The sequence below is a fragment of the Mus pahari genome, chromosome 4, assembly GCF_900095145.1.
Source record: "Mus pahari chromosome 4, PAHARI_EIJ_v1.1, whole genome shotgun sequence".
In the NCBI taxonomy this organism is placed as follows: domain Eukaryota; kingdom Metazoa; phylum Chordata; class Mammalia; order Rodentia; family Muridae; genus Mus; species Mus pahari.
Window position 1 is genome coordinate 117,767,378 of NC_034593.1, and position 14,747 is coordinate 117,782,124.

At 44.2% G+C, this 14,747-nt stretch overlaps 1 protein-coding gene across 1 annotated transcript in view; it reads right to left on the bottom strand.

Annotated features, from left to right (window-relative positions):
* Window positions 1-14,747, bottom strand: part of Egf (epidermal growth factor) — a 78,567-nt gene that overhangs the window by 55,332 nt on the left and 8,488 nt on the right. The window contains exons 2-5 of the mRNA XM_021195821.2: window positions 6,695-6,894; window positions 4,281-4,462; window positions 3,668-3,895; window positions 2,746-2,948 (exon numbers count right to left, since the gene is read on the bottom strand). Of these exons, the coding sequence (XP_021051480.1) occupies window positions 2,746-2,948; window positions 3,668-3,895; window positions 4,281-4,462; window positions 6,695-6,894 (813 nt within the window). The remainder of the gene's footprint in view (window positions 1-2,745; window positions 2,949-3,667; window positions 3,896-4,280; window positions 4,463-6,694; window positions 6,895-14,747) is intronic.

Here is a 14,747-nt window from a genome sequence, read left to right on the forward strand (position 1 = left end):
GGAGAGGAGAGGAGAGGAGAGGAGAGGAGAGGAGGGGAGGAAGGGGGAGGGGAGGGAGAGGGGAGACGGAGGGAAGGGGAGGGTTTGGTTCTGGAGTGTGCTGACTAGCCTGGCAGCAAGGAAGCCCTCCTTGGGAAGAATGAGGCTTTGAGGTTTGAGACAAACCTTTGAGGCTGACTGGGGCAGGGAATGGAATACACCATGGTACAAAATGAAGTACAGACCCTTGTGATGTACAAAGCCATGAAATGCACAGAGGGGCCAGTGAGGAGACTGTGCATTCATTGCTGAAAGCTGTCAAAGGTTTTAACTAAGATGGGTCAAGGTCAGGTTCTCACCTGTGGAGGCTGTTGGTCCCTGCTGCCTAGGAAATGGAGGTAGGGTACCTACCTTCCTGGGGGGGGCAGTGGGGAGGAAGAGCTCTAGGAGGGGGCACAAGAAGGCTTGCTTACAGGTGAGGAGTTGTTAGAATCTGGAGGTTGGGGCATTAAACAGGGAGGAAGGGGCAACTCCTGGATCTCTATCTAATCTGGGAGATGGGGTAAGGACTGATCCCCTTCACTGAGCTAGAGGGACTAGGTCAAAGTCACAGGTCGGTTATTTCTTTTGGAGCAAAGACATCCAGGGAGGATGCTCAGAAGGTAGAAGTGAAAGCCTTGGTGAAGATGTCCTGCATCTGCTGTCTATGATGCAGAATCCTGTCCTCGGAGGATGCACAGAGCAAGTGAGGAAAGAGCTCAGAAACTCCCCAGTCAGCTCATCAGAAGCTATAGGCCTTTCCACCTCCTACCCAGAATGAGAAGGCAGTAGCATGAAGCGTCTGTAAGTAAAGGCAGCCTGTCTTAGAGCAGGAACGAAGGATGCGCATAGATCAGCTCATCAATCTTCCGCAAAGAGCTAACTGGCTTGCTTCCGTGAGTGGCATCTCTGCCATGGTCAGATAGTCTTCACAGGGCTGCTCCCTTTGGGATATTATGGGTGAGTCCCAGGTGGTTTGAATCTATCTTCCCCGCATCTTTCCTTTACAAAACATCTTCACAACTTACAATTTGTCTAGAGCTCAAAATTGGGTGTGCACTAGAAAGGATGAGTTAGAGCCATGGAAATCTACTGGGAAAAATGCTCCGAGCTCAATAGTCCTTAATGTGTCTAACCATATGTTTTAACATCCCACTAAGGAAACTCAACCTGCTTAAACAACTTGTTGACCCCTACATCTCAGAGTTATTTGACCTCAGAAGGATCTTTCCAGAGCTCACATACAAATAGTTCATTAGATTCCACAGAATTAGAATATTATAGCGCATCATCCTTGATAAGCTAAGAACTGAGAAAAGGCCAGCAGGCATTGACTAGCTGTCTAGTCATGGAAAAGCCACTCCAGGTCTTCAACGTATGAACTAAGACATACACGCAATTATTTCAAGTGTCGTGTCTCACAATGCTACTTGATGGGCCAGGACAGTAATATACATGGAAGCACATTGGGAGGTGCAAAGGCTCCATGGAACACAGAAGAAGATGGCGGTGATAGCCGACATCCATAACTGTTATGTAGTAAATGAGAATAGTTAGCCGAAATCACTGAGACTAATGACCACCTCCTCAGCACAGCTGTTCTGTGTTTACTGCACATCATCAGTGAGCTACAGCCAAAGGCAGTGAGTCAGGCTTCCCCTGGGAAGAATCTGCAGTTTGGGGATTCACATCCTTCCCCTGGGGACTAGTTTCAGTTTTTATTTTACAAAGTCGCTGCCAGGTTGTTGCCATTCAATGCACCACTCACTATAGCTCCCAAATAATTCCTTTCTATGACCTCAGCTTTATGAACTGGGATCAGTGGTTAAAAAAATCAGAGCACTTCACTAGTAGCGAAGTAATTTTACTCTTTGTCCACCACTGATTTTCCTACCCACGGAGGCCAGCAGTGGGAACTCAAAGAAGATTTTCTGTCATGTCACTTCTCTAAAAACTCATCCTTGAAGATGTTCTCAAAGCGGCCATGTGCTCAGATGGGTCTTTTTCCATCAACCAATCAAATAGCACCTCACACCCTGGCTTGCTCTCAGTGTGATTTCCTTGAACTCATCACAAGGCGTTACTAGGACTCAGCCTGCTCTTTTTTTTTAAAAAACTCTGTTTCCCATCTCGTAATATAGAACATGCAAGCACATCCAAGTCAAACCATTTTGTTTTGTTTTATTATTTGGGTTTTAACTACCACTCATACAATGGTTATAAGAAAGTAAATCTTAAGCAGTAAATGTTAGCCTTTTGTTTTTTTTTTTTGGATTTTGGGTTTTTTGGGTTTTTTTGTTTTGTTTTGTTTTGTTTTTTGAGACAGGGTTTCTCTGTATAGCCCTGGCTGTCCTGGAACTCACTTTGTAGACCAGGCTGGCCTCGAACTCAGAAATCCGCCTGCCTCTGCCTCCCAAGTGCTGGGATTAAAGGAGTGCGTCACCACCGCCCGGTAAATGTTAGTCAAATAAATGAATCATTGACTAAATCTAGTCACTTCCCAGGTTTAATTTCCTTAGGAATCCCGAATGTCTCCCTCATATAGATGAAGGCAAATGCTAATAAATGTGTTTTTCTCTCTTTAATCTGCCTTATCACAGGACTACATTTTAGTTAAGAGCTGATGGAGGTTGAATAATAAAATCCCCCTCCTACACACCACATTTCCTGGCCTTGCTTGAGCCAGTTCATAAGAAGTGAATATGTGCCAGGTACCTAGCGACTCACCAGGGCCCTGAGCACCGTCCTCTGTCCGGGGCTGTGCAAGCGTGTGTACTACCTTCAGTTCTCCAGGAGCCACAAAGGATGGATGGAGGTTCATCCTAACCGTGTCCTTCCCAGTGTGTTTGTTGGCTATCCAAATCGACTTCTCTTTCAACGCTGAGTAAAAGATCCGATCACCAGAAAAGGCCATTGAAAACAAACTGTGCCTAAAAACAACCAGAGAGAAAGGAGGGTGGGGTGGGGGAGGGTTAAACAACAGGACACGTATTACTGGAATTTTTAAAGCCGAATCCCCCACTTGATTTTTTTTTTTGTTTATTTGTTGCTTTTTTGTTTATTTTTTCATTGTTGTTTTTCTTTGTTTCTTACTTTATCTTTCTCTTTGGTTTAGAAAAACATTCGGTTTAAAAATCTGGTTTATGTCATCGTATCTAGAACTACTAGGATAAAATGTTTATTTCCACTTGACCTGTTCCTCTGTAACTCAAGTGTGATGAAAACAGAGATGAAACCCGGAATCGGCTGTGAGCTGGGTTTGATAGCTTCACAGCAGGCTGGGGTTTGCTTTCTCCACAAGCTGGCTCCAGAGCAAGTCCCACGAGAGACAGTGCTTCCCAAATAAATTGGGAAGTGAAGGAGAAGGATGAATATGATCAACCTGTGGGAGCTTATCCTAGGCTACACACGTTGCTAAGTATTACTTGGGTCTATTCCCCTAATCGTTTCAAAGACACCAACAAACAGGTACTGTTGCCAGAACCCCATTAAAGAAAACCTAAAACAGGAAACATTAAGGAACCTGTCCAAAGTCACTCACCTGGTGACTGTGTGTAAGCAAGTATACCCCGTAAGTTGACAAGAGTCAAGGTAATTTGTCACTCTAGCTTCAAATGCTCTTTTGCTACATATCAAAAGCAAAACCTACCGTGCTTGATGTCTGATAAGACGGACGGAGCCACCGTTGTAATCACAGGAATGAATGTAAGCATGGCTTCCTTCGCCACTGTCCTGAACCCAGAAGAGCAGTTTGTCCAGGACATCCAGAGTCAGCACCGATACCCCCCCTGGTGTCTCCAGCAGTATTTTTACATCCACACCACTAAGATGTGCTCTGTGAAGGCTGCCGGTCACCTCTGAAGACCAAAACATCAACCTGGAGATGAACATATCACGCACAACCATAACTGAATGAACAGCCACTGAAGTAGGGGCTCTCGGGGCTCCCACCTCTGGTGCTTGCCCAGGGGAGTCTGATAGCTTTGAATGGGAATTCAATTGTGTGTATGTATCTCCTACTGGAAATGCCATGCGATTTCAAGTGTGAAGGAAAACTAAGCTTTTATAGAAGAACGTCAGGCAGGGAGAACTCTCTAGTGTCCTGATCCAGCCACTTGTTTTGGGGGAAATGGCGCCTGTGTATTGTCAAAGAAGACCTGCATCTCACTCAGGAGTCCTTTCAGGTAACACAATGTACTAATCTTGGTGAGATTTGAAGCTCATTCCCATCTCCTTTAAAACAAAACAAAACAGATTTTTACCTCTCTATTGGATCCACTGCTATATTTGATGGATGTTTTAAGGAACTTAGAAGAACTCGGGAATTTTTCCCTGTCATATCTGTTACAGTGATGACTCCGTTCTGTTGGTCTGCCCAGAGAATCTCATCATCTATCCAGTTTATGGCCAGCCCAGACACCGTCTTCTCTACATTGCACACTTTCTGCAAAACCAAATTTCAACATTAAAAATATTTCCAATTCACAATGAAATTGCTACCTTATCGCACATTGAAAGTCTGTCATCTTAGTATTTGCCATTTTAATGAGTTCTCTGCATCTTTTAAATGATGAAATGTTCACACAGAGTGAGACTGTTTCCATTCAGCAACAGTATACCCCTCCTTGTCAATAGGCTTTCTGTATCATAGCTTTGGAATCCCAAACTATCCTCTATACTATTGAAATTGGAAGATCAGTCACAAAAATTTTTTCACAGATTTTTTTTTTTAATGTTTAAAACAGTTCTTTTAAATTCCACTTGTTGATGGAATCCTAACATGAATTCAATTTTAGGTCTTTCCAAGCTCTGGTAAAATCCCACTGGGGTTTGTGCAGGGTCGTGGAGAGGAAGTCCCATCCAATCCCTTTTGAAAGAGAATCTCAGGTACTCCAGGGTGGCCTTGAACTGTTTAAGTTTGAGGTTGGCCTTGCTCTCCAGATCCTCCTGCCTCTGTCTCTTGAGTGCTGGGATTACAGGCCTACCCAGGGTTTTATGTGTGCCAAGCAAACGTTCTAGTGACTGAGCTATAGCCACCAGCTCTGGAAGCAGTTTTTTTTATGGAATCCTGTTTTCCTCTGCCCACCCTTCTACCATCAAGACACTTTCTTCTTCCAGACCTCAATGACACCAGAGAAGCAGTGTTTCCCTTTATATGCTTTAGGCTGTCCCTTGCCTGTTCTTGAAAGAACCAAAAAGAATCTGTATTCTTGAGTCCAACCTGAGCAAATCAATTAGTCCTCTTGGGGCTTGGGTTGACAAGGCAGGAGGAAGCTGTGGTTTTTACCCTCACAGGCTCCTGTGGTGTCTTAGCTCTACCACTGTGGCTCCTGCTCCCTTTAGGACTTTGTTGAGTTTGGAGCTGGGTAGAGACAGCACCGACTCAGAGCTGTGCTAGATCTTTTGCAGAGCTGTCCAGCCGAAACCTTAAACAACTCTTGAGTTCCCTCGTTAGCGCTCCCCTTTAAATTGCTTTCACGTTCAGTGTGAACAGTTCGGTGTGTGCTATTTTCTAAGTTTTAACGACGGAAGGGGTGATGGTGGCGTGCTGGTGAGTTATTGGCACCAGGCCAATCCTTTCCTAAGGACTTGACATAAATCCACGACTGCTTATTCTCTTTTCCTTGGTTGGTGGCAGGGAGTCTCAGATTTCCGCACTGTCCTAGCGGATGTCTGGAGAGTACAGAATAGCCGGACTTGTTAAAGTGAGACTAGCCAGTATTAGAGATGCGCTAAAACAGATTAGCACCTAATTGAAGCTTTTAGAAATAATTGGAAGGAGAGAGATTTAGTTTGGAAGAGGGGAAAAAAAAAAAAAACCAAACACTGAGCACTTTGTGTTGGGAATAAATGCTTGAGGGTTCCACTAATCACCCGCTCTCTGTAATCCATTCCCTGGGACATTCCTCCTGGGACTCACTGCTGAGTTCTACCAGTTGAAGAGAAAGATTAAGGGTCTTTTGTATGTACTTGAAATACAACACTTTTTATCTGTCCTTGGCTTCATTTTTTTTTCCCCCAGAGTACAAACACTTTGAGAATACAAAGCCAACTTATTTTCATTACTGTCAGGTATTTCCCCCACTACATGAGAAGAAAAATGTATACAGATAAAGCAGACTTTCTTGACTGAGGCACTATCAACTCGAGGTTAGACAGTGCTTCACCACGGGGCTGTGCCACACAGCCCAGGATGTTGATTGGCAACCTTCCTTGCCCTGGGCCCATTGGATACCCATAGCATCTTCATCCTCTTATTGCAGTTACTTGTGACAACCAAATATTCATAGAGGGACAAAACCGTCTGTGGTACACAGTGCAAATGATGTCTTCATGGCGACCGACTTAACAATATCAGATGTTTTCAAAATTATATTCATTTTCTCATGTCCTTCTGTTAAAGGCTTGCAAATGTGGATTTGAACACTTTATCAGTGGTGTAGCACCACAGGTGAGTATAAATGCCTGCAGTTACCACCCGCACCTTTGAACCATGATGTATTTTCACGCATCTCCCTGTCCAAGTACTAGGTACTGCTTAGCTCCTGACATCAGGCCCATTCAGAGAACTCTGACCTTAGACAAATGATCTACACATTAGAAATTCAGTACGCCACATTTGTCAGATTTTGTATAAATTCTTCACATACCATGGGGGGAATAATGGTACTTTTACCTCTTGTCTTGACCCATTAAAGAAAACTCTTTGCAAAAGTTGTCTTTCTAAATCCACCCAATAGAGTCTCTCTTCTTTATAATGAAAATCCATGACCGCTGAGACGCCAGCATCCACCACCAATTGCTGGTGATTTGTTCCATCTGGGTCAATCCGAGAGATGCTCTTTCCTTGTGAGAAAACTAGGAAGGGGGCAGGACCTGATGGGGGAGGGGAGAAAGAAACCAACGTAGAGATTTTCAGTGGTATTTAATCTGATCCACATAAAATACTTCCCATGACAATCAATATATGTAGAAGTGACTTAAATTTTTGTTTGATGTTTTTCGAGACAGGGTTTCTCTGTATAGCCCTGGCTGTCCTGGAACTCACTCTGTAGACCAGGCTGGCCTCGAACTCAGAAATCCGCCTGCCTCTGCCTCCCGAGTGCTGGGATTAAAGGTGTGCGCCACCACGCCCGGCTGACTTAAATTTTTAGTCTTGTATTTTAAATAAGAAGCATTCTGTACAGAACAAGGGACTCCTGCCTATTTCTACAAGCCATTGTCTTTATAGGTGGCTTATAAAAATGTGCATTTCCAATTATGAAAAATTAATTAATTTAAGGGAAATATATGTTCTACTAAGGTACATTTGATATATATGATCAAGAAACAAAGTGAGCCAGGCGTGGTGGCGCACGCCTTTAATCCCAGCACTCGGGAGGCAGAGGCAGGGGCAGGCGGATTTCTGAGTTCAAGGCCAGCCTGGTCTACAAAGTGAGTTCCAGGACATCCAGAGCTATACAGAGAAACCCTGTCTCAAAAAGCCAAATAAATAAATAAAAAAGAAACAAGGTAATGTTTTCTAACGGGGGGGGGGGGAGTCTGCATGAATGTTGGATTTAGTTGTATAAACTGATAGTAAAATTACTGCATTAATTACTTTGGGTTTCAATGACCAAAATGCTTGATAGATTTGCTTTGAATCAGAGTTTAAGAGCCTGGTACATCATGGCAGCAAGAGGCATGGAGAAGGACATTCACATCATAGTGGACCAGAAAGCAGAAAGAGTGACAGGAACAAGATACTGCCTCTAACCCTAGTTATCTGCTCTGGACAGCCAGGCCATACCTCCTAAAGGTTCCAGCGTCCCCCAAACACCACAGCACTGTGGACCAAGTGCTCAAAAGCATGAGCCTAAGAAGAACACTTCAGATTCAAACCATAACAATTACAAGTACTACTGTGGAAATAGAAGTTCTTTCTTCCAGCTTCACCGTACGGCTAAAGTCACCAGGTACTGACACAGAATAGGGTGCAGAGGGGGGGGAGGGGCAGTCCTAAGTGGAAGCACAGTGTTTTGAACGCAGGCTTCCAAATGTTAGGAAACATTTAGACATTAGAGAACGTCAGCGCAACGTGAGTACGCAGGAGATATGAGTACGTAAGAGACATGAGTACATAAAAGATGTGAGGGAAATTCCTGAGACAATGGCTTCTTGTTCTCAGAAGACACCATGAGAAGAAACAGCGGGCACTAGGGTGGGTATCCAGACAGAACCGATAGAGGAAAGAGGAGGACTCAGGGGCCCTATAACATACCCAAGCCAACATCTGTTTAATGAACTTCCAGCATTAGGCTCCCCCAACTCTGAGCTGCTGTATGCCCTCTCTCACAGTCTTCTGCCTCTCCCTGTCATTCAATTCTTTGTTCATATCCAGGAGCAAACTCAGCATTCCCTTAGACAGCTGCCGACATCTCTGCTACAGACAGGCTGCATTATCCATAAAATACAGGATAGCAAGTTAAACTTGAAGTCCATATACAGATTGAAATCCTCTAATCTAAAATTCTGACATTTCAAACGTTTTTAAAAACCCCAAACGCTGATCATCGACATGACATCACAAATAGAAAGTGCCATATCTGGTCGCATAGGTAGATTAAAAACTTTGTATCAAGTCATCTTTAGACTGCATGTATAAGTGAGGTCTGCCCATAGACTTGGATGCTTCTCTCTCTCTCTCTCTCTCTCTATATATATATATATATATATATATGTGTGTGTGTGTGTGTGTGTGTGTATATATATATATATATATATATATATATATATATATATATGCCAATATTTCAAAATCTGAAAGAAACTAAAATGCTTCCGGGCCCCCAGGCACTTTGGGTGTAAGAGCTATCTAAATGTCACACATACTCACACTTTAAAGATAATTCTCTGTTTATCTGGAATGAATTTCAGCAGGCTTCTTGAATTTTCATTTACTAAACCTTAGCAGTAGAGCTGCCTGGTTTTAGCAGTGCCTTGCTGAGCCCTAACCATTGCTTGGAGTCCTTTCCTAGTTAGATCTTGGCCACCTTCTTCTCTGACCTCCCACATCTCACTACCTGAATGGGAACCCAGCCCCTTCTTCGGACGCCTCAGCGTGAGTTACTGGATGAGTTTTTCTTTCACCCTGTGAAGTGATCAGGAGGTGGTCTCATTTCCTAGAGTGAGGGTGGGTTCCTTGCTCTCTTCTGACCAGAAGGGAATAGGTTGCTGCCATCTTGCGTGTAGAAAACAATGGAACTCCTGAGGAGACTCAGAGCACAACTCTTGACACCTTTCTTGTTGACCCTAGTCTACTCTGTTTGAATATTAAGCATCTATCCTGTAATGGAATGTAATAAATGACTTCATTGTTCTAAGGATTAAACCTGATGGATTCACAGGCTCTAACTTTGGAGTTGGAGGTCCGAAGCTGGAAAGCATTAAGCCCATTTCAGCAGATATATAACAGTAGAGAGAAAGGAGTAATTGAGAAGTATCCGACCAGGAGAATTTTAATAGGTGTCTCTACAGATGTCTGATAAACTGGACAAAGCCTCTTCCCACATCATTGTGTCTACACCAGCTCCCTGAACAGAGGGGAACAGTACACGTTTGGTTACCACTGAAGCCTGTAAAAGCTCGGAGACACCATCAAAGACATGGACAGGACCCTGACTGTCAGACAAGTGGCTTTGTATAATGGTGACTTTTTGTTATCATCTTAGTTGGGATAAGAAATACCCCAGAGGTAAGTGAACTACACTCCTTGCTGAGCCTGTGGGGCCATTTACTGAGGCAGTGAGTGAAGCCATCTCTAACAATCCATGGGTTAGACTCAAAATGGAAAACTCATTGTTAGGAGGTAGAGAAAGCAGAAAGTGGCGGAGGTGGGTCAGTAGGGATGCATCACTGAGAACTGTGGAACCCAGACCTCTTCCTCCATTGCTATTTCTGCTTTCTGACAGCTGAGAGGGGGAGAATGTTCCTGCTGCCATGATGTTCTGCCCCATAGTGGGTCTTAAAACACATAGCCAAGCAAGTACAGACTGAAAACTCTGAACCTAAGACCAGAATAAGTCCTTTCTCCTGAAATGCTCTTCTGGACACAGCAACACAAAACGTCACTGACATACCTGTCTGCCCATGCTCGCTAGCCATTTTCTAGACTTTCTCCTGCTAGGGGACTATTAGAGTAAGGAAAAGAGAAACCACCGTGAGAAGTGTGGAGGGCCACATGTCAGGAACTTCCTGCTGTGCACTCCCACAGCCCACGCTGTGCTACACAGATTTGTGCCACTGTTCAATTGGAAGCCAACGACTAGAATGCAACATAACTTGTTCCATAGAGGAAAGGCAACCTAAGCTTAGAGCTACTAATGTGTGGACCACAAAGGGATACAGGACCCTAGATTTATGGACAAGAGTCTACTCGTTCATGTGTAGCATGCCTTTTCTAGAAATAATGATTTATCAAACACACCTGATTAATTTTGTTGTATTGATATATTGATGCGATCAACACAACCTTTTGTTTACGTCACTACACAGAGAGTTTACAGGTTAGAAAGCAGGGAGGGAGTGCTAACCATTTTAATAGTCATCACTCCAGATTACAGTCTGATTCTTTGTACATAACAGGCACTTAAAAAACTCTTTGAGTGAATTAATTATTAATTAATTAATTAATCAAGAAACAGGGGCTGGAGAAGTAGCTCAGTGGTTGAGAGTACTGGTTGCTCCACCAGAGGACCTGGGTTCAGTTCCAAGCACACACATGGCAGCTCACGACAGTCTGTAACTCTAGTTTGGGGGGACCTCTTCTGGTCTCTGTGGACACAGAGAATGTGATGCATAGACATACATCCAGACAAATACACACACACACACACACACACACACACACACACACACACACACACTAAACTTTAAAATAAAAAAAAAAAAATCAAGGGGCTGGAGAGATGGCTCAGCAGTTAAGAGCACTGACTGCTCTCCCAAAGGTCCTGAGTACAATTCTCAGCAACCACATGGTGGCTCACAACCATCTGTAACAAGGTTTGATTCTGGTGTCTGAAGACAGCAACAGTGTATTCACATACATAAAATAAATAAAATAAATCTTAAATAAAAAGGAAAAAAATCAAGAAATTATTGATTTTATTTATCTGCTTGGAATTCTACCAGTAGACACAGATAATACATTCATACAAGCCCGGTTCAGGCTAGGCTATGGCAGTTATTTTAAGGACAATATAATCACAGCAGATTTTCACATCATGGTCTTACTTATCTCCATGTGATACCATGAATCAGACAGATTAGTTATTGTGTGGTTAGTTTTGTCAACCTGAGACCAGCTAGGGTCTCCTGGGAAGAAAGAACCTCAGTTGAGCATTGCTTCCTTTGGATTACCCTATGGTCTTGTCTGTGGGGAATTTTCTTAATTGATGATCCTTGTGGGAGGGCTCAGCCCACGGTGGGCAGGTGGAACTTTGTCATGCAAGAAAGCAAGCTGAAAGCCAGGTGTGGTGGCGCACACCTTTGGTCTCAGCACTCAGGAGGTGGAGGCAGGAGGCGGAGGCGGAGGCGGAGGCAGGGGGATCTTTGTTTCAGGCAATCCTGGTCTACAAAGCAAGTTCCAGGATAGCCAGGGCTCTGTTACCCATTTTAGAAAAAAACAAAAACAAAAACAAAAAACCAACAACCAAACCAAACCACCACCAAAAAACACAGTGCAATACGACGAACGTGCATAGAAAAATCGAACCACTTTTCTAAGGAACAAAACCAAAGAGAACCCCCGATTTCTCAACCTTTGGGTTGACAGAGTAACTTTAGGGACCAGAGTGGAGTCCAAGAGGCATGGAGTATTTTGAAGGCTTCCATTAGAACAGGGGCCCTGTGGCATAGCTGAGAGACACGAGGCCAACTAGGACTGACGTAGGAACAGACAAAACCATCTCACACCCTCTGTGCGTCTGTGGGACTGACACGTGGTTGAGTGGGAGGAGGCCTTGACCCTTTTCTGCTCACCTTGGGGGCTTTAAAGCATCAGTGGATCAAAGAGCCACTGACCTATCTCACTAGATTAACAAGAAAAGTGGCTGACGCCACCACAGGGTTCGTGGGTCAAAGGTGAACAGTGAACTATCTTGTGTACTTTCAGGATACAGCCACACTTGGCTGAATAAGAATTTGGCTCTAAATCGTGGGCGGCAGTCAGAGAGCCTGCCATCTGCTGGAGAAGCGGAGCCTAGCAACCACCCAAACCCCCAGGTCCAGTCACTGACCACCGCTCCCAGGGGACCGGCTTGAAGAAGAGCCTAGCTTGGCTTGTACCGAGTGCAGAAGAGTTTTATCTTATGCTGAGACCACCCCGTCTCTCTTTCTCTCTTTTTACAGTGACAGAACTTAAGTGGATACCAAGTGACTTTGATAATCACTGTTTTCTTCTTGGCTTACTCGTGAGTCAAGGTGGGCTGGATAAACGATCCACGTGACTCAGGGAAAATACCAAAGCTGCGAGGTTAGAGTCTAAATCTTAGCTCTGCAGAGAACTCTCTGGGCTTCAATTTTGCTTTCTGAAAATAAATGAGACCTGAGACCTGAGGAGTGAAAAAATAGTATCCACCCCCAAGCCAACCACAGCCAGTTCCTGATAACCCCTAACCATGTCCACAGTCAAGGGACTCGGGTTTGATTACGGTCCTCAGAGCCATAATCAAGCTAACAGTCTCTGCAATGTTAGCCTTCATTTTCAACTGGATTCTCAGTCTTTAAGGCTGTTACACATGTTAATGTCTCAAAGACTTGGTGGAGACGAGCAGAAGAAAAGGGCAGTATGTTAATTATCTGGGAAGTAGCACTTTGTATGGTTCCATCAATTGGAGAGTACTAAGTGGCCATCACCCCTGTTGCTAAGACACTGATGCTTGGAGCAGCTGCCTGGCCTCAGATCCCAAGGCCAAGACACAGCTGATTCAATATACTAAGGTAAGTCTTTCTCATGACAGATCCTAGCTTCTACCCATCTGGTTGCATTGCTGACCCCAAACCGAACGCACTGGGAACCGTTAGTGTCGGGCATACTGACACTACATACTGTATGTAGTTCAGAAGCGCCAAGAACTCACGGCAGGAAATGCTGTTTCAGACATATTCCTTGTAAGACTGCCTTCGTCCCCTCCACGTCCCAGGAGCTACTGCTGTAATTACATCACGTGGAAAACTATCTACTTAATTCTATGATGGATTGCAGGCTCCCTGCTCCTTTCCCCATCTTGAAAACAGCAGTTAAGCACCTTAAACACCCCCCCCACCCCCGCTTCCTCCTACGCTGCCCTCAGGACCAGGACTGTCCTCTTGCCCCGGAGGAGGCCATGCAGGAAGAGCTGCAGTGGGCGAGTGAGCTCCCCGGAGACAACCCACTTTCTCGCTCAGGTGAGGCACAGCCTTAGAGACTTTGTCCTAGGATTGCTTCTTGCTACTGATGTGCTTTCTCTTCTTTGTAGTTGCCATACTTGTTAGTGTTGCTTCTAGGCTCCGCCCACCAGTTACCTGGCAACACCCAGGTAGGCCTGGCTTGCTATAAAAGGGGCTCCTTGGCCCCTCCTCCATCTCTCTGCCCCTTCCCTCTCTCTGACTCTCTTCTCTCCCTGAACCCTTTCTCCCCCTCTCTCCTTCCTCTCCCCTCATCCTCTCTCTTTCCTCTTTCCCTCTCTCCTTTCTTCTCTCTCTCTCCCTTCCTCCCTTTCTCCCTCTCTCTCTTTCCTCTCCCCCTCATCCTCTCTCCTTCCTTCCCTCCCTCCTTCCTCCCCTCCCTCCCTCTTTCCCTCTCTGTCTCCTCTCCCTTCTCAACTCCCCTTCCCATGTCCCTAAATAAACTCTATTCTACACTATACCCATCGAGTGTCTGGTACCTCAGGGGGAAGGGGTGCCTCAGCATAGGCCCACTGAGACACCCCCACACCTTACCATACCTGACTCTATAAAACATATCCTGGTCTTTTTATGAAACAAAACAATAGTCCTCATTTATTTGGCTAAGTGTGAGTGGACACCAGAAGACCCTCACTGCCTATAGCTGGGTGTGATTACTTCCTGTATGATAGCCTACTCTATTGGACAAATTTTCTACAAACAACATGAAGGTGAATTTTCATGAATTAATGCTATTTAGATGAATTAATGACTTTAAAGAATTCCCAATTTGATTAAAATAATTTTAGGAAGAAAGTTTAAGGAAATGGTTTTAGTTGTTTTGCCAGAAAGATAATATAACGTTAGAATCAAGAATAGAATGTGCCTCCTCCTCATAGAATAGTTTATAATAGTTAAGGCTGTATAATGAGGAATACAATGAGCTGTCATAAATTGCACTGAGAAGAGAAATAGGCTTGGGACAAGGCTGTGATGAAGGAAAAACATTCATTCCAGGTCAGGTCCAAGGATGGAGACACAGGTGTGCACCATGATAAAGCAAGGCCATGTGAAACTGTAGCTTTGAACTTATAATGAGCTTAGAGAATGAAACACTGCTTTGAATTTACTATCAGCATCCTTCTTTAACTCCCCCTTCATGTAACATTTTTTTCTATGAGATAATTTTTTTCTTACATAAAGAATATTTTTGTCTGAAAAGCTGAAAGCAATAATAAAGTTTTGGGTATAGCCCTTTCTGCTTCACCCAGTGTGCATCTCTCTCTCTCTCTCTCTCTCTCTCTCTCTCTCTCTCTCTCTCTCTC